Below are 22,760 nucleotides of genomic sequence, written 5' to 3'. Positions count from 1 at the left end.
GAACTTTTCAACCATCAAGACGGGCACCGGAAGAAAGATCATTAGGAGAGGAGGCAGACAGAGACCAAGACACACAAAAGTACCAGTTACGGAAAATGAAAAACAAGCGGTATTGAACTTCAAGGACTCTAAATCAGACAGAATTGGATCTACTGGGAAAAGGACTTTCATTCTGCTCTACCAAAAGGTTCGATCTATTCGAAACAATAATAGATGTGAATAGATGTGAACATTTTTTTAATGATAATGATAATGAGGATGTATCCATAATGACAGAGACAGGGTCTCCTACACCAGGTAGATTAGTCACTACTAATAATATTAATTTAGATTTTGGAGATGTCTGCACAATACTGACTCTGGAAGATTTACAACAAGAAAGTGGGAGGTCAAGATAGGTGTAGAAAGGGCTACTGAGGGTTATAAGTTTCGTTCCAAATCCAATTTTTATCCTACCCACCTCAGAAATTCCACTATCAACTTACTTCAAAACAGGTTGAGAAGGAACTTGTACAGTTATACAACACTATTCCCTCTTATAGTGATAACCACACAACTCCTGAGATGCGAGCACTTAAAGATCTAAAAAGAGATGAATCTATAGTTATCAGGGGAGCCTATAAAGGGGGCTTAATTGTAGTCATGGATATATTTATGTATACGTCCAAATCTATAAAACACTGACAATTACACATTATTAAATACTAATCCAGTAAGGAATTTTCAGCCCACACTTTTTGATTTACTGAATAAGTTCTGTGATTTGGGTGTTATAAGTGCTGAGTTTACAATCCCTTCAGGGAACATATCCATTATTATGGACGCTATGAATTGATTTCCTAGATGTTAGCCTAAGTGCAGCCAACAATGTGATCACATCCCTGAACCGAAATGATTGTGCAGCTAATACCATATTGCGAGTAACTTCCTCACATCCTAAACATCTCTTAAGGAATATAGCGATGGGGCAATTTTTACGCCTAAGGCGCTTATGTTCTGACTTTAGCACTTTTGTAACAGAAGCATGCCATTTAAGAGACAGTTTATTACATAGTGGATATAACATGAGTTTGTTGATAGAAGGCTTTAAAAAAAAAAGCACTTGTAACCCCCAGAAATTCTCTCCTTCAGAAACATATTTCCAAATCTCAATGTATTTTAAGGTCAACATCCAATATGGATAAACCACTATGCATACTAACTTACAGTCCACAATATCCTATGATCAAATATATTATTGAGAAAAATGGTCCTATCTTAAGGACTGATGATAAATTAAATGACTTTTTGAGTTCAGGATGTAAATTTGTCACCAGAAAAGGCCTTACGCTGAGTAACATGCTGTCACCTAGTATGGAAAAAACCAAAATAGAGCGAAATCCCACCTGGCTAAATGCAAAGGGTAATTACATATGTGGAGATAAGCAGTGTGTGATTTGTCCCTATATGAAAAAAAGTGACACCTTTGTGGCCTCAGTTGATGGCAGAACCCATAAAATTAGACAGTGCATCAATTGTAATACAAAAATGTGGTTTATCTGATCACGTTTGAAATGTCTAAGCCAATATGTAGGGAAATGTAGGGGAAATGCAAGTATACATTTTTAACTTGAAACTTTTCTGGTCCTGTGGATCCGTTTCAGTGCTGGGCAGTCCTGTTCTTTCTTCTATTCTATTGCAAACTAATAGCCAGTGGTATTACAAGAAACTACTCGAGCCCTCAGTAACATGATTTTAGTTCCTCATAAGACATTTTGCTTATCAGTTGCTAAGCAGTTATACTGAAACTGCTTATCTAGGTCCCTTATACCAACAATTACAGGGTCTGCTTCTTCTATAGTTACTCAACTTGGTACAGTAATTATTTTAAAAACATACAAAGCAGAGAGGCCTCAGTTATTAGACAAAAATCCTCAGTTACTAATAGTATTTTGAAATTCCTTGGTACAGGAGATATTATGATTTACAATAAAGCAAAATTAAAAAAATCCCATTGACCTTTTGAGGGAATTAAGCTGATATATAATATATCATTCAAAACCTAGAAGGAGGTGGGGTTAACTATTAGGTGCAATCATTTATTCAATAAATGATCACATCTAGATTTTTTTTAAAAAAGTTTAAAAGACAACTTTTCAAAAAGTTTCATCTTTCTAGGGGTGTAAAAAGACAATTTTCTTTTTTAAAAAAATGGAGCTTAAAAGAAACAAGATACTGGGGGTAGAGAGTGATATTCTGAGACCTCCCAGCACATGATTAAACACCTTAGGGGGCCCTAATAATCATTTTCAAATGCTAACAAACCCCCAGAACAAATACCAGGCTTATGTTCCACAGGCAGAGCACAGGGAGCATAGGGAAGGCAGAGTATGGCACATACTGGCAGAGAATTGCACACACTGGCAGAGTAAGGCAAACCCATTATATTAAGTGACTAGCCTATAAGAGGGAGAGTAAGAGTTGGGCTGTTTGAACTCTTTAGATAAATGCACACTGTGAACACTCTAACTGGGTTTTTATTATCTTTAAATGTTTTTAAGAAGAATTATGGTATGTTGTTCCATATTATGCAAATCACCCTGATCTGGAAAACCTCAAGCCCCAAACATGACAGGTGCAGCGTCGAGTCTGTACCTCTCCCCTCTGAGCGAAACCCCATACCTCCTGCCCAATGATACACACACACACACCACTGGTTTGGAAAGAGATGGCCGCAGTTGTTTATTTAACAAAATAATACCATATTTAATATGTATAACATATTCAACTTAACAAGCAGTTTGTATAACAAACCATTTTACACCCTTTATATCATCCCCCCTGGGAAAAAAGGGGGTGGGTGGGTGCTGAGCCTTAACTGGTAAGCTTGGTTCCGCCTCCATTTTCCCGGACCCTAAACCAGGCTACATCCCATGAGGACCCAGGCCTACCAGGCTACTTACAATCACTGCAAAATACCCCATTTTAACTCCCCCTGGGGGTTCTTCTAAAGGTACCCTCCATCAACTGCGACAGCAACACCCATGCTACAGGGAGGGGGGGCGGGATGCTGCGTCCTGCTGCTTCCACGTCCCGGCGCCGACTGGTAAGTATCCTGTGTGCTCTGCCTCTTCTGCCGAACCCGGAAACCAATTGGCCAATCCCAGCGCACCATAAAGAAAGGGGGCGGGGAGTGGCCCTCTCCTTAACACCGTCAGGCCCTGCTTCCCTATCTGGCTCATTGGGTCCCATTCTGCATAATAGATCCCATATCTGTATTTTGTAAGAATGTATGTGCAATTAGTAACGTTTACCTTCAAATATCCATTGCATAGTTAAAGAAATAGTTCACTTTTATGTAAGCTTTTAGTGTGTTATATAATGTCCTATTGTTTGCAACTTTTCAGTTGGTCTTCTTTTTTTTTTAAGTTTTCAAGTTATTTGCCTTCTTCTTTTGCCTCTTTGCAGCTTTCAATGGGGGAACTGACCACAGCAGTCAAAAAAATATGCTCTGTGAGGCTACAGTTGTATTGCTATTGCTAGGTTTTATTACTTATCGTTCGATTCAGTTCCCTTACGATTTATATACCAGTCTCCTATTTAAGCCACTGCCTGGTTGGAAGGGTAAATTGGACCCTAGCAATAACAATGACCCTAGTTTACAAAAACAGTTTACTGTTTACAGCATACTAAAAGTTAAGTTAAAGGTGAACTACCCCTTTATTTTATTTTTTTCATACCAGTTTTTTTATTTAACCTCATGTTGATTTCACTAAAAGAAGCATATGCACAAAATAATATTTTAAAATATTTATTCAATTTAAAACATTAATGAACAGTTATTGTATTCAGAGCGAGTGACTGACACACAACTGTTTGTAATGTACTTTAAGCAAAGTAAAAGAAATAGGTTGATTTCCCTTGTGAGTTTTTTACTTCTTGGCTCCTCCGCCTCCGTGGCTGCCTTGTCCTCCATGGTGTCCATGGTGGCCATGGTGCTCATGCCCTTGACTTTGCTGCTGACAGGGGTTAGTTGTTTGGCAAGGATCTAAGGAAATAAAATAAGATTAATTGCTTTTATTTTTTGCATATCTGGTTAAGGCTACAAAGTATTTTTAGTGGGAAACATGTTTTTACACAGTTTTAATTGGCTGGGGGCTGTGGAGAAGCTGCTATTCTGAATGTAAAGTAGCACCATATGGTGCATACCTGTTGCTGGCACTTTGTTTGCGTGGCTCTGTGCTTTAGTTTGCATTAGCCTATTTTTATTAATAAATACATTTATTAACTTTTCCCCTAATTAATTAGTAGTAATACTGCTCTTGGGTAACACTAAGGGGCAGATTTATCAAGGGTCGAAGTGAATTTGAGGGAATTTTCAAAGTAAAAAAATTCGTAATTCAAAGTAATTTTTTGGATATTTCGAACATCGAATAGGATACTACGACTTTGAATGTACTTAGACTCGAAGTAAAAATCGTTCGACTATTCGACCATACGATAATCGAAGTACTGGCTCTTTGAAAAAACTTTGACTTCAATACTTCGCCAAATTAAACCTGCCGAAGTGCTATGTTAGGCTATGGGGACGTGCCAGAGCATATTTCTAAGTTTTTGGGTTTCGAAGGAATCGTTCAAATCGTACTATTCGAAATACGATTGGAATAAAATCGTACTACGATCGGAATACGATCGTACAATGAATAAAATCCTCCCACTTCAAATCTGAATGTTGAAAGATTCTATTCCATGGTCAAATTTCGAAGTATTTTCCACTTCGAAATTCGACCCTTGATAAATCTGTAATAATTTGTCTGACCCATTTCATTGATGCATTCATAAAGTGAGGGATCAGATATTCTTTTACTATCATCGAAGAAAAGAAAAGAATTTTAAAAAAAGGAAAAAGTTCTGTATACTGTATATGTACCCAATATAAATGGTTGGTTGTGGTTACATTTGGCAACATACATAAGGCTAAAACGAGCCACTAGATCCAGTCTATTGGCGATTGTAAAAATGTATTTGTTGAATACCAAATAACATGTTCTTACTTGTTTGTTGGACAGTGCTTGTGCCCTGGCATTGTTGTATTGGTATATTTGCTGTAAAAAGAAAAAATGCATGCCTGTTAAAAGCATTAATGCATGTTAAATGTTTCAACTTCTTTGTAAAATTTTACTTTAAAGCTAGTTTTCAATGGACTTTTGATGATGAATCCTTCAGTTATTAATAGTAAAACATGTTTTCTTTAGAACATAGAAATGCTTCTTCATCAAACATTTCATGTACATCAAATATATGTATTCTGAAGTCAATTTAGAACAAGGAGATCAGGATGGTGAAATGAAACTTTAGGAAATGAATAACTTGGTAATTAACTATAAGCTTGTAAAAGTTATACTTTTAAATGTTTCATTGTGAAATGGTAAATTTACTTCCCTGTACTATTTCCTTCCTGTTATTGAGGAAGAATGTCAAAGAGTTCTAAGAGGTCATAAAGTTTGCTAATAAAAGAAGGTTCAAATATCTCCAAAAGTATGAATATGTTTAAATGAGTAAATATAAAATGTAATATTTCAAATAAGATAAACATCTTTTCCAGACTAGTCCATTTAACATACAAACTACTTTTCATTTAAGAAGGGGGGCCTTTTTTCGGCAGATTTAGCCATGAAAATATTGCCATAGACTCTAATGTATAGTAAAAAAAAAATAATAATAATGCGAAAGAGTGCCCGTTGACTTCAAAGTGTTTTCCAATTTTTTGCTGCTTCGCTAATTATTGGCTAAATGCGAAAAGGAACAAATTTGCCCATCACTAGAAGGAACATGCATTTTGATTAATCATCTGCCAGAGAAGGCTACATTCTGCATAATGCAAGTGCAAACAAAACAAAGTACATAATTTCAAGTTGGTGAAAAATTATGTTAGTGTTTCTTAAATGACAAACCTTCATATTAGTATATATGTGTGTAAACCTCTAAGCACAAACAAACAAATACAAATAATTACAAAATAATGGACTCTCACTAATATTTATCACAGATTACTTACTGCCAGTAGTTCCACATTGGGCAGATATTGTTCCACTGCCACCACTACCTCCACCACTGCTGGAACCACAACCACCGCCACCAATGATGCCACTTCCACCCTTAGTTCCAGACATGTCTGTATTATGTATAATCTGTTTAAAGATTGGAGAACTGGTGTGGATTATTCGAAAGTAACTGATGTCACTATTTATATTGAAGCCGTGCTTTTTTTTTTTTGGCAGGGTCAATGTGTTCTTTGTAAAACACCTATAATTAAGAGTTTACATTTCAATGCATTATTTTCTCTATATGTTAAAATGGGTGTATCTTCTTTAGGACAATTTCAAATTAATTCAACATTGTGGTGATCAATGATGCATGTATTTTTTAATCCTTTATATACACGATATTCAGTGATGTGTGATTAAGAGAGGATTATATTAAGATGTTTCTTATTAAGGATCATCCCCATCTTTTTTAGTTAAATTCCTGCAAGTTGGTTGCTATGCTATATATCATATATGTTCTATATATATATATATATATATATATATATATATATATATTGAAGAAAGGATCAGCACACACTGTATATCAGGTGAAAAATCTTGTCATTTATTGTGAAAATATCAGCATAATCCGACGTTTCGGTCCCACCTGGGGACCTTTTTCAAGGATCCTTGAAAAAGGTCCCCAGGTAGGACCGAAACGTCGGATTATGCTGATATTTTCACAATAAATGACAAGATTTTTCACCTGATATACAGTGTGTGCTGATCCTTTCTTCAATATATATACTTCAATTGATCTTGCACCACTGGAATTACCTTCTGGAGTGGTAGTACTGTGGGTAAATATATATATATATATATATATATATATATATATATATATATATATATATATATATATATATATATACAGTAGTAATGGATCAGCACACTCATTTTAGAAGTGATTAAAGTGTCTTTATTGGTAACACAGCATTGTTATCCGACGTTTCGGTCCCACCTGGGGACCTTTCTCAAGGACCGAAACGTCGGATAACAATGCTTTGTTACCAATAAAGACACTTTAATCACTTCTAAAATGAGTGTGCTGATCCATTACTACTGCATATTATGAACATTGATCGTGCACCTCTTCTCTATTGGAGATCGAGTGCGGACACCCAAAGCATTTATATATATATATATATATATATATATATATATATATATATATATATATATATATATATATATATATATATATATATAGTTTAGCAGAAGAACCCGTACTCCATATATATATATATATATATATATATATATATATATATATATATATATATATATATGACAAACTTCGACCCGAAATCGTCTTTGATTCGGTAAGAATGCATACACCGAACATAAAGTATATATATATATATATATATATATATATATATATATATATATATATATATACATATATATATACATATATATATATATTCAAATGTAAAAGCTGAGATGGACAGATGTCATCAACATATCTAGCAAGACCTAACTCAAACCTAACAGACCTAACAGAAACACTGCTCTTCTAAAACTGTAACCCACAAACAGCCCATAACATCACCTTCTTTCTAGCTAGCTACAGCCCAATAAAAGTATTTTTCTTCCTGCTTTCTTATCCAAACTAAATCTAAACTAAGCATCTTTGTTTTTCAAGTGACTATAGTGCCTTCCTCCAAATATATTGTACATTTTACACGATTGCTGTATCTCCAAGCTGGTACTGCAAACTAATAGCCAGTGGTATGACAAGAAACTACTGGAGCCCTCAGCAACATGATTTTAGTTCCTCACAAGACATTTTGCTTTGCATTATGCTTCTGCTTATCTGGGTCCCTTATATCGACAATTACAGGGTCTGCTTCTTCTATAGTTACTCAACTTGGTACAGTAATTATTTAAAAAACATACAAAGCAGAGAGGCCTCAGTTATTAGACAAAAATCCTCAGTTACTAATAGTATTTTAAAATCCATAGTGGAGGAGATATTATGATTTACAATAAAGCAAAATTAAAAAATCCTTTTTCCCTTTCGAGGGAATTAAGCTTATATATAATATAATACATCATTCAAAATCTAGAAGGAAGCGGGATAACTATTAGGTGTAATAATTTATTCTAGATCTAGATCACGTCTAGATTTTCTTTAAAAAAGTTTAAAAGACAACTTTTCAAAAAGTTTCAGTTTTCTAGGGGTGTAAAAAGACAATTTATTTTTAAAAATGGAGATTAAAAGAAACAAGATGCAGGGATAAATATATAATCAACACTGCACCATAGTTTTATTTACTGATGCATCTAGATTGTAAATCACTTATCCTAAAATTATGCATAAAACTCCAGTGTACTTACAATTATTACTTTTCTTGAAAAGTTCTGAATAAAGTTCCACTTTTTAATATATTTCTGTTTTTCTTTTTTTGGCACTACATTAGCAAAGTGATCTTTCAGTGTAATTGTAGATTTTTTTCGATTTATTAGATAATTTAGACCTAGGGGTATATTTATCAAAGGTCGAAGGTCGAAGTTAAAAAAACTTCGAATTCAAAAAGACCAATCGAATGGAGGTCAAATTTTTTTGGGGGTCGAAGTGGGCCAAAAGCAGCCTACTTCGAATCGCACGATTGTACTTCGAATAGTACGATCGTACTTTGAACGTACTTTGATTCTAAGTTTTTTTAACTTCGACCTTCAATCTCCCAAACTCCCCCAATTTCCTCCATAAAGGTTTTAGGAGGTCACCCATAGGCTAATATAGCACTTCGGCAGCTTTTAGGTGGCGAATGGTCGAAGTCAAAGTTTTAAAGAGACAGTACAACAGAAAAATTCGACCTCTGAATTTCAAAGCTTTTTCAAATTTGAATCGAAGTATGACTATTGCCTAGTCGAAGTACAAAAAAAAAAGCTTGAAATTCGAAGTTTTTCACTTCAAAACTTCACCTCGACCTTTGATAAATCTGCCCCAAAATGCAATGCAGACTCAAGAGTACTACTGTGTCATCAGAAATGGTTTACTATAGCCATTTATCAGTGAAGTTAATGCTTCTAAGGTTACAATAAAAAATAAAAATCAGGAGAAAAAAACTAAATTGCACGTGCAGTTAATATTATTATAAATTACTGTTGACAGTGGAAAATATTACTAATGAAAGGTGAAAGGTGGTGACCCAGCCCTTGCTATCTGGATAATGTAAACTTATTTGTGTTGGGGACCATCTGATTCCAGGGGTCTTGCCATTTTAGTAGGCAACTTAGCTGAAAATAAATTTTTCAAAGGATTAGAAAAGTAAAAATACAGAGGATGCAATTATTTTGGCAGCCCTCATTTGTGGTGCCATCATGTTTTTCTTTGTGGCTGTTTAATTTGGGGTCATGCATAATACAGTTAGATCCCAAAGAGGTACTATATTGCTCATAGTTCCAGCCTAGGGCGATGCAAGAGGAACCTGTGATCAGGGAAGCCATGGATGTAGGTAATGTCTACATGCCTTCTCTTACCTGACACACATGAATACAGAACTTCTAAATGGTTTGTGTATAGTAAGACCTCTAGCAATTTTTGATGGCAGAGCACAAACTGCCCATGTTATGCACATTGCACCCAATGCTGCACTTCGTAAATGTCCCTCACAATATACTGTATGTATTTGTTCTATTCATGTATAGTCCTGTATTATATTAACAGATAAACAACTGAAACAAATTTGATTTCAAGTATTTCAACATTTCTTGATGGGGATGATGCTTGATTACCATAATTATAAGCTGCTGAGATAACATTTTAGGTGACCTAGCCTGCAGAAGTCAGCAGCTAGTGATCAAGAGAAGGGTGTGGAATAAAAACTGATTATTGGCAAAACTATCTAAGTAAATACCAGTTGTTCTTACTTCAACCTCTGTGTTAACTTTTCAACAGAGTTGTACAGATTGTTATCAAATGTATTCATGTATTCACTACTAATTTATAGACCTTTTGCAAAGGAAGGGAACAAAAATCCTTCTTCTGCTAGAGCTTTGGGTAGAATACTTTGTTGTACTTGGAAGTGAACATACCTGGAATGTTATAGGGGCTGCAGAGGGAAAAAATATAATTTTTGTCTTATGCATTAAAGCGAGTTTTGGGAAATCCAAGTAGAACTGATGGGCAAGCAAACAAGAAACCTGAGTTATAAAGATTTACTCTGATGGGAAAAAAAATCTTCAGTCTCAATGTATTTTGTCAAATGAAGAAAATTACATTGTATAAACATTTTTGTTCTTATTGGTGCAATTTTTATTCATGTATGACTTTTATTTAATTTCATCCAATAAAGTTTTAGTTGAAAACATGCAATAAACTGACTCAGTATGCACTTTTGCATTATATACAGCATGTTTTAATTGCAGATCAAGAAAAAATGTTACCTAGTGTTACCTAATAAATTAATAAAATATGGTTGGCCAAAAAGTGTAGTGTAGCTACTAAATTTAGTATAAAGTTAGTATAAAGTTATGTCAAATCTGTTCATAGAAGCTTATGTAACTTGCTGTAAGAATTCACCCTGGTGTCTAGCAGGGGTCTAGCTAGGGTGCGATGGCGACACCAGTCGCACCCACGAGGGGGACACCAGCCATGTCTTGTTTCTTGGGTGCCAATTTGTACACTAAAGGATAACCGTGCAGCTCGCTTCCGGATGTGAAGTGGCGGCACGGAAGAAGTCATTGTGCAGTGGCGCGAGATTCAAATATGTAAAGGGATTTCCGTGTTCCTGGGTGTATTCTAGTTTATTTGCCTGTCTGAATTCCTGTGTATTGACCCTTGCCTGCCCCTGACCTTGTATTTCTTGCTGCCTGTACTTTCCCTGCCTTGCTTGATGACTCTCCTGATTTTGGTACAGTGTTTGATTCTGCTCTGTGTATGACTTTGGCCTGCGACCCTGACCTTGCTCCAGTCAATTCCTTTGGTACTGTGTTGTCCGTGTGGATTGACCCGGCCTGTTCCTTGACTCCATTATCTGCTCCACTGTCCTATCCAAATCCGTTTGGTCCCTGTGCCCAGAACTCTCTCCCTGGTTCTTCCACAATAAGTTAGTTCTGGGTTTTGGGATACTGATCTTTACACTTTTGTATCAAGCCATGATAATGCAAAGAAGCTTAAAGGGATACTGTCATCGGAAAACATGTTTTTTTCAAAACGCATCAGTTAATAGTGCTGCTCCAGCAGAATTCTGCACTGCAATCCATTTCTCAAAAGAACAAACAGATTTTTTTATATTCAATTTTGAAATCTGACATGGGGCTAGACATTTTGTCAATTTCCCAGCTGCCCCCAGTCATGTGACTTGTGTCTGCACTTTAGGAGAGAAATTCTTTCTGGCAGGCTGCTGTTTTTCCTTCTCAATGTTATTGAATGTGTCTCAGCGGGACATGGGTTTTTACTATTGAGTGCTGTTCTTAGATCTACCAGGCAGCTGTTATCTTGTGTTAGGGAGCTGTTATCTGGTTACTTTCCCATTGTTCTTTTGTTTGGCTGCTGGGGGGAAAAAGGGAGGGGGGGGTGATATCACTCCAACTTGCAGTACAGCAGTAAATAGTGATTGAAGTTTATCAGAGCACAAGTCACATAACTTGGGGCAGCTGGGAAATTGACACTATGTCTAGCCCCATGTCAGATTTCAAAATTGAATATAAAAAAATCTGTTTACTCTTCTGAGATATGGATTTCAGTGCAGAATTCTGCTGGAGCAGCACTATTAACTGATTCATTTTGAAAAAAATTTTTTTCCCATGACAGTATCCCTTTAACAAGGACAGGCAGTGGCTAATTATACTGACCACAATACCCAGTGCCTAAACTTATGCAATTAAAGTAAGTTATGCAAACATTTATGTTACTTTCAAAGATATTTATGTAACATTGGTATACAGAAATGACAAGGCAGAGCAGCGTGAAAGGGGCAGGTAGGGTTTTAACTTAGATCAAAAACCACTGACCCCCCAATGAAATGATTGTTAATTAGCAAATTAATGAATGGAGCTATTTATATGAACTGCAATTTATATTGGATTAGTTCATCAGTGGAATGACTAGTCATTAGGCCACACAGTAAAATCCTCTAAACTTTGGGAAGAAAACATTTTACATGAAAGTATATTGCAGCTACTTAGCGATCCCCCCTGCACTTCAAAGGGGTAGAATCGCAAGTGAAATTAGCACAATAGTGCTCTCTGTACTAGCAGAGCTTAATTTTCAGATAAAACACAGAAATTAGCCTCTTAAAGTTGCAAGAGTAGCTGGCCGCTAGCTGCACCTGAGGCAAGGTTCTCACCTTGCAGGAGTGGCCCTGACTACTCCTCTGAGCCCCCTGTAGTCCCTGGGTCACCCAGCAGTTGCAGGGTCTGTTTCCTCTATAGTTACATCCACAAATTTTCAGTAAAATGACCAGTGAGTTTGCACATTAGCTGTGATTGTTTATCCTAGCAAAACCTACCTAACTACTAGTTGATCATTTGTGTAGCACACACAAGGGGTGTGGCCAAAAATGCTGGTACTTTGTGCTTGTGTTCATGGGGGCCCCATATAAATAACTTGTACAGGGCCAACAAGGTATTACCTACGTCTATTACTAAATCTAGAAAAACTGACATTTCTTTACATGATAGCACCAGACTTTGTATTTTTGAATTAAATTATGTTTTTGTCTTTCTATCATCCAAATGTACTGATTACCACAGGTGTACTGCCCCCACTACAATGACTGTTGGAGATTAGTCCAGACTTTTCCCCACTTTGCCCTAATTTTCTATTGCCACTATAATAACTACACTACCACTCAACAAGTCCCCAGTCAATGCCTCTAGTTGGATCCAAGACAAAGACTCTGTATTCTGTATACTATATAGGGCATTGCTTGTGGCAGCACTGGCATTTTCAAAAGATTTCTCCAGTATAATATAGAACTTGCAAATAAATGTAATGTGTTTCTCTAATGCAGTTTTAAGCAAAGTGTGGAATCCTGATGTCCAGTTACTAGGTAATATGATCATGCAAACTGTGGGAACAAAATTTGAACAGAAGTTATGGTATAGAGCAGCAATGCAGGTTCTCAGCAGAAGATGGAGCTCTCAAACCTTTGCTGTGCCAACTCATGTGAAGGTTAACCCCTTAACAGAGACAGAGCAAACATCACCTTAAAAGCTGTTGAAAGCCTTGGTTCATATTTAATATGGTTTAAAACAAAGTGTATAAAGTAATTTGAACAACAGTCATGCCATGGTTTTGTGAAGAAGATAAAGACAAGTGGAGGAAAGTAATAAAGGTATTAGTACTATTAGCAACTCATTCAGTGCAGCGTATGTAATAAATTTTCCTACAAAAAAGTCATAATTTTGTAATAAAAACAAAACTACAATCAAACAACTCTTAAAACATTCTGGATAGTGATGGGTGAATCTGTGGCATTTCGCTTGGCTGAAAAATTTGCGAAATGGCAAAAAAATTGCAAGACGCATTGAAGTCAACGGGCACCAATTTTTATTCATGCAACTATTTTGTCCAAATGCATTAAAGTCAATGGGCGTCTGAATAATTTTGACACGTGACAATTTTATGTGAGCAACTATTCTGTCGTGCTACAATTTTTTTTTTTTGTTCCAGGGATGACGTTTATTAAACAGGCTTGTTGGTAACCCTGGTAACTCTGTGCCATCTGAACACCATAGAGAAATGAATAATTGTGATAAAACTCTACATGTTTATAGCAGCATAGAAAGGTAATAACACACAAAGCAAATTCATAGGCATTTCTTATAAAAAACATGAATTATTCATCGTTTTCCTTTTTATTCTGTTGTGTGCTGAATCGTGTGCTTGGTTGTACGGTTTGGCAATGTCAGGGGCCTATCGGCTCCCATCGGGGGAACGTCGGACCAACGATGAAGCTTTAAAAGTCCAAGTTCGCAGTAACAGACAAGGGTTCAGTAATAATTGTAGTCAAATCCAGGCAGTAGTTCAATAGGCAGGCATATAAACAGCAAGGTCAAGGTACAGGCAGGGTCAAAAGTCCAGGAATGAAACAACAAGAATTTAGGAACACCCAGGAACACGATTCAGCAATTCCTATAATCTGGTATTGAACCGGCGTCCTGGGTGTTCCCTCTAATTTGAATTAGGCGGCAAAACGTGGTGTCATGATGTCACGATCTCCGATTGGAGATTGCTGGTTTCACCAGGGAAACATGAAAGACATTGGGGATTTTCATCTCAGGAGGAATTTGAAGTCTAACAGCCACATGATTCCCATGATGGGAAAAGGAACAACAAATCTTGGGCCCAACTTGGGAGAATGAATCCTGAGATGAATGTTTCTCGTATAAAGCCACACTTTGTCCCCTACCTTATATTGGGGGGAGGATTTTCGTCTATGGTCAGCATAATTCTTATGGACCAAAGAATTCTTTTCCAGATTGGACTTGGTGGCAGACTAAATTGCAGACATATGAGCCACATGGTTGTCTGAAGCAGGAACATCCGACAAGAGGAAATCTTGGGGAAAGGCTTAAGGATGCTGTCCGTACACAGTCCGGAAGTGAGACTTCCCTGTGAAGGTGTGACATTCATTATTATGAGTGGGTTCCGCCCAGGTGAGAAGATCAGACCAATCATCCTGCTAGAGGGAGACATGATTTCTCAGGAATTGTTCCAGTGCTTGATTCACCCGCCCTGCTGCCCCATTGGTTTGGGGATGGTATGCGGAGGAAAATTGGAGTGCAATACCCAGAGTTTTACATAAAGAACCGGGATATGAATAGGGAACCTCTGTCAGAGTTTATTTCTGCTGAGAAGCCATGCAGACAGAAAATAAATTGAATGAATAGCTGGGAGAGTTCCACTGCAGAGGGAAGTTTCCCGAAGGGGAATAAACTATGCCATCTTACAGAAGCGGTCAATAAACACCCAAATGACGGTGTTCCCTTTTGAGGTTGGTAACTCCACGATAAAGTCTATGGCTAAATGGGTCCATGGATGAGAGGCAATGGGTAAAGGTTGAAGGACTGCTGGGACCAGAATGACTTGGCATGGAGGTGGTACAAATAGTACAGCAGCAACAAAGTCTTTGACATCCTTTCGTATGGTTGGCCACCAGATGAATGGATTCGATCCTGCTTGGAACAATGAGTCTGCTGCAAAATGGGAAGACGGAGTTCGGGTGGCACAAAAGCCATTCCAATGGATGTATTTGGAGGAGCAGAGGACTGACTGGACAACATTTGACTAGCAAAGCGAGGGAACAAGGAGGGAGGGATAACAGTATCCAAAACCTCGGTATGGCGATCTTCAGGGATAAAACTTCTGGAAAGTGCGTCCTATTTCCAGTTCTTGTAGCCAGGGCGATAGGTCAGAACAAAGTTGAAGCAGGAGAAGAAGAGAGCCCACCTTGCTTGCCCGGGATTCAGTCTTTTGAGAGTCGGTATAAATTCCAAATTCTTATGGTTAGTGTAAATGGTGACTGGATGAAGGGCACCCTCCAAGAGATGACGCCATTCTTCAAGAGTGTCAGGAGTGCCCGAAGCGCTCCACTCCTATCCTTACAGGTGCAGCGTCCAAGATGGCGCCACGTTGGTTGATGAGCTGGCATCATGACGTTGGCGCATAAACGTGTGACGTCATGATGCTGGGCTTTGGCGTGAAAATTCTAAATAAAGTGATGCACAGGACACCAGTACAATGCCCAATTACAGGTTCCTATTACTGGTGTTCCTGGGTGTTATTCTACTGCCTGTTTCTGGATTTTTCACCTTGCTTGACCCTGACTAAGATCCTTGCAACCTGCCTTGTGAACTTCTGCCTGTTTCCTGACTTTGTCTCCTGTTTAACCCCTTGGCTTCTGCTTATTGGACTTTGGCCTAGTGCTTCCTCCTTGGTCTGGACTTCTCTGATACTGAAAGGCCCCTGACAAAGAGCAAGTTTCACTGCTAAGAGTTCACGATTCCCAATATCGTAGTTCTGCTCTGCTGGGGAGAACTTCTTAGAAAAGTAAGCACACGGGTGTAACTTCCCATCAGCAGAGTGTCTTTGGGAAAGAATAGCACAGGCCTTTACATCGGAAACGTCCACCTCGATGAAAAAGGGTAACAAATGGTCAGGATGATGGAGGACCGAAGCAGAAGTGAAAGCGTCCCTCAGGAATTTTAAGGCTTCCATGGCAGGAGGGGGCCACGAATTAGGTTTACCCGCTATGCGGGAAGAGAACCCCTTGATGAACTGCAGGTAATAGTTTGCAAACCCGATGAATCTTTGTATGGCATTGGTGCTCAATGGAAGGGGCCACTTCTGGATCACAGAGACTTTGGCAGAATCCATCTCAAATCTTTCTGGGGGAGATGACATAACCTAGAAAGGGGATCTTGGGCACCTTGAAGACGCATTTCTCCAACTTGACAAAGTGGGAGTTTTCCCTTAAACGAGAGAGTACCTCCTTCACCTGGGAGCGATCACTTTCCAACTCTTGGGAGAAGATTAAGATGTCGTCTAGGTACACAGCCACTGATCTCCCCAAGTGGTCACAGGAAAATGTAGTTCACAAACTCCTGGAAGACAGCTGGGGCATTGAAGAGGCCAAAGAGTATTACTTGATACCCGTTATGCCCATCCCGAGTGTTGAAAGCTGTCTTCCATTCATCCCCTTCATCCATCTTGGTGAAGATTTTAGCCCCTCTAAATTGGTCAAAAAGTTCTGAGAGTAGGGGCAAGGGGTACCAGTTTTTAACCGTAATTTTATTAAGACCCCTGTAGTCTATGCATGGACGTAATCCTTCATCCATCTTTTCCACGAAGAAGAAGCAAGCTCCAGCCAGAGAGGTAAAAGGTCGAATGAACCCCAGCTGAAAATTTTCTTGAAAGAATATGATCTATGGGCCAGTCGTAGGAATGATGAGGGGGAAGGAATTCAGTGGATCTTAAAATCCACAAAAAAGTGGATTGCATAAAACAACAGCGAAATCCCTGTAGACTGCTGGCACAGATGGAACATTAGTAGAGGAAACGGACACCCGGTTGATGTGAGTGACAGGCAGGCAATGGCTTTGACAGTAGTAACTCCAATGGGAGATTTGATTCGAGGATCAGTCAATGGAGGGGTGGTGCAGACGAAGCCAGGGTAACCCCAACACCACAGGTGTGGAAGGACAGGTGATAATCAGGAACAACAGCCTTTCCTTATACAGAGTCCCAACCAGTAAAGGTAATTCACCCATCGTCATGGAGATTATTTCAGACATTAATGGTCTGTCATCAATTTCCAGAACCCACAGGGGAGTAGATAAGGGGATACAGAGGAATACCAATGTGGTGGGCAAAGTCAGCATCCATGAAATTCCCTACCACCCCAGAATCAATAAAGGCAGAAATGTTGATTGTCTTAGCGGCCAGACGAATCTGCAGGGGCAGAAGAAACCGTTGAGAATTCTCTTGGGTGCAGGTGCATCACCCCCCAAATGTGACACCCCAATTTTACCTTGGTGAGGGGAACCTCTTGGCTTCAAGGGGCAGGAGTTGCCAAAATGAGCTTGGCCACCACATTACAGACACAGGCCAGCCGAGCGTCTCTGAAGTTTCTCCAGCTCTGAGAGATGTGCCCTTTCGACGTGCATAGGTTCCTCCGGAGGAATGACAGGAGAGTATCAAGCACTTGCCCAATACGGACCTGCTGTGCTTCATAAGCTTCCATGTGAGACACCAATCCCCAGAGAGCTCTTCCCACATCAGGCGTATCTTCCTCAGTAGGGTCCATGGCATGATTATAATGTTGGGGGCCTATCAGCTCCCAGCAGGGGAAGTCCGGACCAAGGAGGAAGCTTCAGGCAAAAGTCCAAGTTTGCGGTAACAGCCAAGGGTTCAGCAATAAATGTAGTCAAATCCAAGCAGAAGTTCAATAGGCAGGCAGATAAACAGCAAGGTCAAGGTACAGACAGGGTCAAAATTCCAGGAATGCAACAACAAGTATTTAGGAACACTCAGGAACACAATTCAGCAATTCCCATTAAACCTGCCAAAATGTCACGCAACATCACATGTTTACTCGCTGATGGCAACGCTCTGGCGCCAGAACCCACACTGCGACCATGGGCGCCACCATCTTGGATTTTTCACGGACGCGAGCAGGAGCGCCGTGGAGCACTCCTGACAGGCAGGTGGCGTATTGTTCTGTTGATTAAGCCTCTCTTGCAGAAATGGTCTGCATGTCATTTTTGATGTGCAAACTTTCCCTTTGTGTAACAGATGAAATGACATTTCAGTTAGTTTTTTTAGCCCTGCAATGACATATGCATTGCCCAACGTTGTTAGAGAAGCTCCTCCAAGCCCATTTTAGATAATAAGCATTTATTTTTAAGACTGTTTTTGGTATTAAAGCAGTTGTCTCTCAAGAATGCAAACAAGCAAAATATATTATAATGTGGCTGCAGGACCTCCAGTTTAGATGTGAAGCCCTCTATTTTGAGATTTTTGTAAATTTTTATCAATTATTTGTATCAATGAAAGTGGCTCTCCAAATGCAAACAGCAAGTATTTCCTTGCTGCCAGTGGATAGATTTTCAGTGATCACTTCTCCTGCAGAACTGAATACCCACTCTGACAGGACACTGGCAGGTGGAGAAAGTCAGAATCTCCAGTTCATACTGTGTCAATTATGGCCACTGGTCAAGCATTGACATTCAAAATCAATGGGGCCATTAATGTGGATTGTGTCTTGCACACAGATGCCCCCATGTATTCGAGTAATTGGTAAAAGCCACAGCTGCTGTTGTGACCTGCTGCTGTCTAGTGCAGCTTGAAGAAAACTCTCCACATACCCAGATCTATACCCCCTCTACTTGCAGCACTGCTGCTCGCCCTACATCTCTAGTGGATATTTGTAGTTGTAGTGGAGGCCCAGAAGTGACAGGCAGTGAGAAGGCCCTCATGAGCTTTAAGTGCAGAACCCTCCTCAAATGACCCACCCTCCTCTCTTTCTCTCTCTCTCACTTTTTTCTCACTCCTCTATAGACACTTACTAAACCATGGTGGTGTTAAAAGTCAGAATAAAAAAGTACTCCAACTCAGACCTGCTGAGTTAATGAAGAAGTCAAGGGCAGATATCCAGAAGATATCCTGATTTGTGCTGGATTTCCAAAAAAGTCACGGTATTTGGGCGCAAATCTGGAAAAGGTGCAGATTCTGATTTTTTTAACAATTTTATCGAAACTCACACAAGAATTTTTTCGGGAAGATGTAATGACAAATAGGGGGGGAGGGGGGAGTCTGTGTGAATTTGGTTGGAGTAGCTTTCCAAAAATAGTGAGATAAATTTGGATTTTGATAAATGACCCTCTCAATGTCCTATATGAATCAGTGAAATAATAAGAAACTGGGATTTTAGGGCTGAAGTTTTTAAACCCAGTGTTGGGTGTTTACAGAGGCAAACGCTAAACATCTTTCTATAGTATGGAGTAATTCATATATAGAGTATCAGTACAGGTATTGGACCTGCTATCCAGATTTTATTCCATAATTTAAATCTTTATACATTAGGTCTACTCGAAAATCATGTAAACATTAAATAATTATTAATTAATTAACCACAGCAGTCAAAAAAGTATACTCTATGAGGCTACGATTGTATTGCAATTGCTTTTCTTACTTATTGTTTGATTCAGTCCCCCTGCAATTTATATAACAGTCTTGTATTTAAGCCACTGCCTGGTTGGAAGGGTAAATTGGACCCTAGCAATGGAAAAGTTACTGAAATTACAATAAAAAAAATTAAGACCCTTTAAAAATCTACTCAGAATATCACTGTCTACAGCATACTAAAAGTTGAGTTAAAGGTGAACTACCTCTTAATTTTTTTATAGCACTTTATTCTCTTGACACCATGCTAAGTTTTTGTTTTGTTAAATGTTTATTTAATATTCGAACATCATATTGATTTCACTAAAAGATGCATATGCACAAAATAATATTTTAAGATATTTATTCAATTTAAAACATGAATGAACAGTTAACTGTATTCAATGTGAGTGACTGACACACAACTGTTAGATTCCTTCTTGAGTTTTTTACTTCTTGGCTGCTCCACCTCCTCCGCCTCCTCCACCTCCTCCATGGTGGCCCTGGTGCTCATGCCCTTGACCTTGCTGCTGACAGGGGTTAGTTGTTTGGCAAGGATCTAAGGAAATAAAATATGATTAGTCGTTTTTATTTTTTGCATATCTGGTTAAGGCTGTGGGGGGGGGGGGCTGGGGAGTAGCTGTTATACTGAGTGAAAAGAAGCACCATATGGTGCATACCTGTTGCTGGCAGTGATGTCACTGAGCTTCACCAACCAAGTGCCATCAGTCATTGTATTTGAACCATGCCAATGACTAGCTCAGGCACAAATTAGACACATGGGAATTCTTCAGACTTCAGCACACTCCCAAAGGTTGCAAAATTCAATGTAAAAAACCCAACTTTCACCAAAATACTTCAGTCAGTTGGTTTGGTCAACATTATTGCTGGTTACTCTGCCTGTTGTACGTGCTACTGCAATTTGTTTGCTGATCTAATTTGCATGGCTCTGTGTTTAGTTTGCATTATCCTATTTATCAATAAATACATTTATTAACTTTTTTCCTAATGAATTAATAGTAATGCTGCTCTTGGGCAGACAGCAATAGTAATAATTTGTCTGACCCATTTCATTGATGCGCATTCATAAAGTGAGGGATCAGATATTATTTTACTATCATCGATAAAGGTTTTCTATTTTTTGTATCATGATTTTATTATTTACATTTTTTATAAATTTACTTATGTCCAAAGAATCATTTTGAGTCACATGGGCTTAAATACAGAGGAAGCAGACCCTGTAGTTGCAGGGGAGCCTGGAGGAATATGAGCCCCTGGGAGGTATTTGTAAGAAACTTTGGATATTTGAGTCTGTATTTTAAGTCAAGAGACCTTTTTGAGCTTCGCAAAAAGACTTTTGGTAAGCAAGGTATTTCCATAGATGCAGTCTCATTAAAAAGAGAAGTTAAAACAGCAGTTACTTTAATTGTCAAATGAATCTTAGAAAAGCATTTTTATTTATAACAGCTGTATATGCATGTAATTACATTTTCACTGCTGATAAATATTAAGTCATTAAGCACATATAAAAATGTTAATATATAGGCATAGTGGTAAAACTTCTACAACATCTGACTTGGATTTACAGGGCGTAACACAGGCTCTTACCTTTGCATATGGGCTTGGCTTGCTGACATTTCTGTACTGGTATGCAGGCTAAGAAAAATACAAAACAATTACAATATTGTTTACATGATATCAACTATGTGCTACTGAGAAAAATGTTCAGGTGTTTGTGTCCAGGTATAAGATCTAATTATCCAGAAGGTTTTCTAGATAAGGGATCTTTCCTTAATTTGGATCACCATACCTTACATCTGCTAGAAAGTATGAAATAAATATGAAATAAAATGCTTAAAATGTATTGTATGGGAGATGGCTTTTCTGTAATTCATAGCTTTCTGGAAAATGTCCTGTACAGGTACTAGTAAATTAGTGATGCTTGTTACTGTCTGACCTTCCTCATAGTGGTAAAGAAAAGTCAAACATCTATTTCCATTGTGGCCAAGGCAACCTTGGCAAAACAGTGGCTGTCTGTAGCAGCTCAATGTTTCTCACACACAATGGAGGGAGATAGCTACCATAATACAGGTATAAGGTCTATTATCCAGAAACCTATTATGCATATAGCTCCATACAGCATAGTCTCTCCAGCAATTCAACATTTTTAATGGATTTTATATTTTATCAATTTGAATTTTAATAAATACCCTGTAGTGCATGCTGCTGCAGAAGTTTTTTTTTCATACTTGTGTGAATCGAAGCCCTTACTTTTTTAAAATAAGTTTTATAATTTTTTCCAAGTGGACCTTTTCTGTGTATCGCCTCATACTCCAACCAGAATATTTTTCCCACCATTGCCTCCACAAAGTGTCCTACCATACACCTGAATTTATCACCCCTGCACTAATCTGCACCCCTACATTTTAATGAGAATCTATTCCACTGTTCAGACTATTTAGTATATTATTTACTCAATATACCCCTGATGCAAAATGTAAAATAATGATGAAGAAATGTACATTACAACAAGCATCCAAACATTTCCCTTTATAATGGACTTACGGTCAGGATCTTTACATTGGTCTTGCTTGCATTGGCTACCTCCTTTAGCGGACATGATTGTTCTCCAGATACAGTCTGCTGACAGAAAAGAAGAATACAGCGGAGATCTGCAACAACTCTGTACTAATGCTGCTTAAATATATTTTTTGTGTGTGCTTAATTACGTCAACCGACCAACCAATGGAATTTACTTCTACAAACAATATTATTTAATTGTAGTTATTTGAACAGCTTGAGGGCAAGGTGTTTCCTTATTAGACTACTAATGCAATTAAATAGTGGGAGCCTTGCCAGCACAAACCTAAATTGTTTTGCTATGCATCACTACAATTTGCTAGAAATTTTCTCACATTCTCCTTGGCAAATTTTAAGTGAAAAGAAAAGAATATTCTGTGTGACATTTAAAAGTTTATTTATTTAGACAACATTTCAAAAAAGAGATGTGAGTGCCTCCGGCAATAACAAATGAATCAATTAAAAATTAAAAATTTTATTAGGACATACGAGAC

The 22,760-nt window shown here is 38.2% G+C and overlaps 1 protein-coding gene and 1 long non-coding RNA gene across 2 annotated transcripts; both read right to left on the bottom strand.

Moving 5' to 3' along the window:
* Positions 1–3,774: 3,774 nt before the first annotated feature.
* Positions 3,775–6,207, bottom strand: LOC121396142 (cold and drought-regulated protein CORA-like). The gene is made up of 3 exons (XM_041570712.1): positions 6,038–6,207; positions 5,034–5,084; positions 3,775–4,027 (listed from the first exon to the last, which is right to left on the bottom strand). The coding sequence occupies exons 1-3, from the start codon at positions 6,150–6,152 to the stop codon at positions 3,912–3,914; spliced, it is 282 nt and encodes a 93-aa protein (XP_041426646.1). The 5' UTR covers positions 6,153–6,207; the 3' UTR covers positions 3,775–3,911.
* Positions 6,208–20,033: 13,826 nt separating this feature from the next.
* On the bottom strand, positions 20,034–22,380 carry LOC121396299. The gene is made up of 3 exons (XR_005962970.1): positions 22,252–22,380; positions 21,295–21,342; positions 20,034–20,245 (listed from the first exon to the last, which is right to left on the bottom strand). It is a non-coding gene; the product is annotated as an uncharacterized LOC121396299 (long non-coding RNA).
* Between the last annotated feature and the right edge of the window lie 380 nt (positions 22,381–22,760).

The sequence above is a fragment of the Xenopus laevis genome, chromosome 7S, assembly GCF_017654675.1.
Source record: "Xenopus laevis strain J_2021 chromosome 7S, Xenopus_laevis_v10.1, whole genome shotgun sequence".
Taxonomy (NCBI): domain Eukaryota; kingdom Metazoa; phylum Chordata; class Amphibia; order Anura; family Pipidae; genus Xenopus; species Xenopus laevis.
This window is presented reverse-complemented; position numbering and strand designations above follow the sequence as displayed.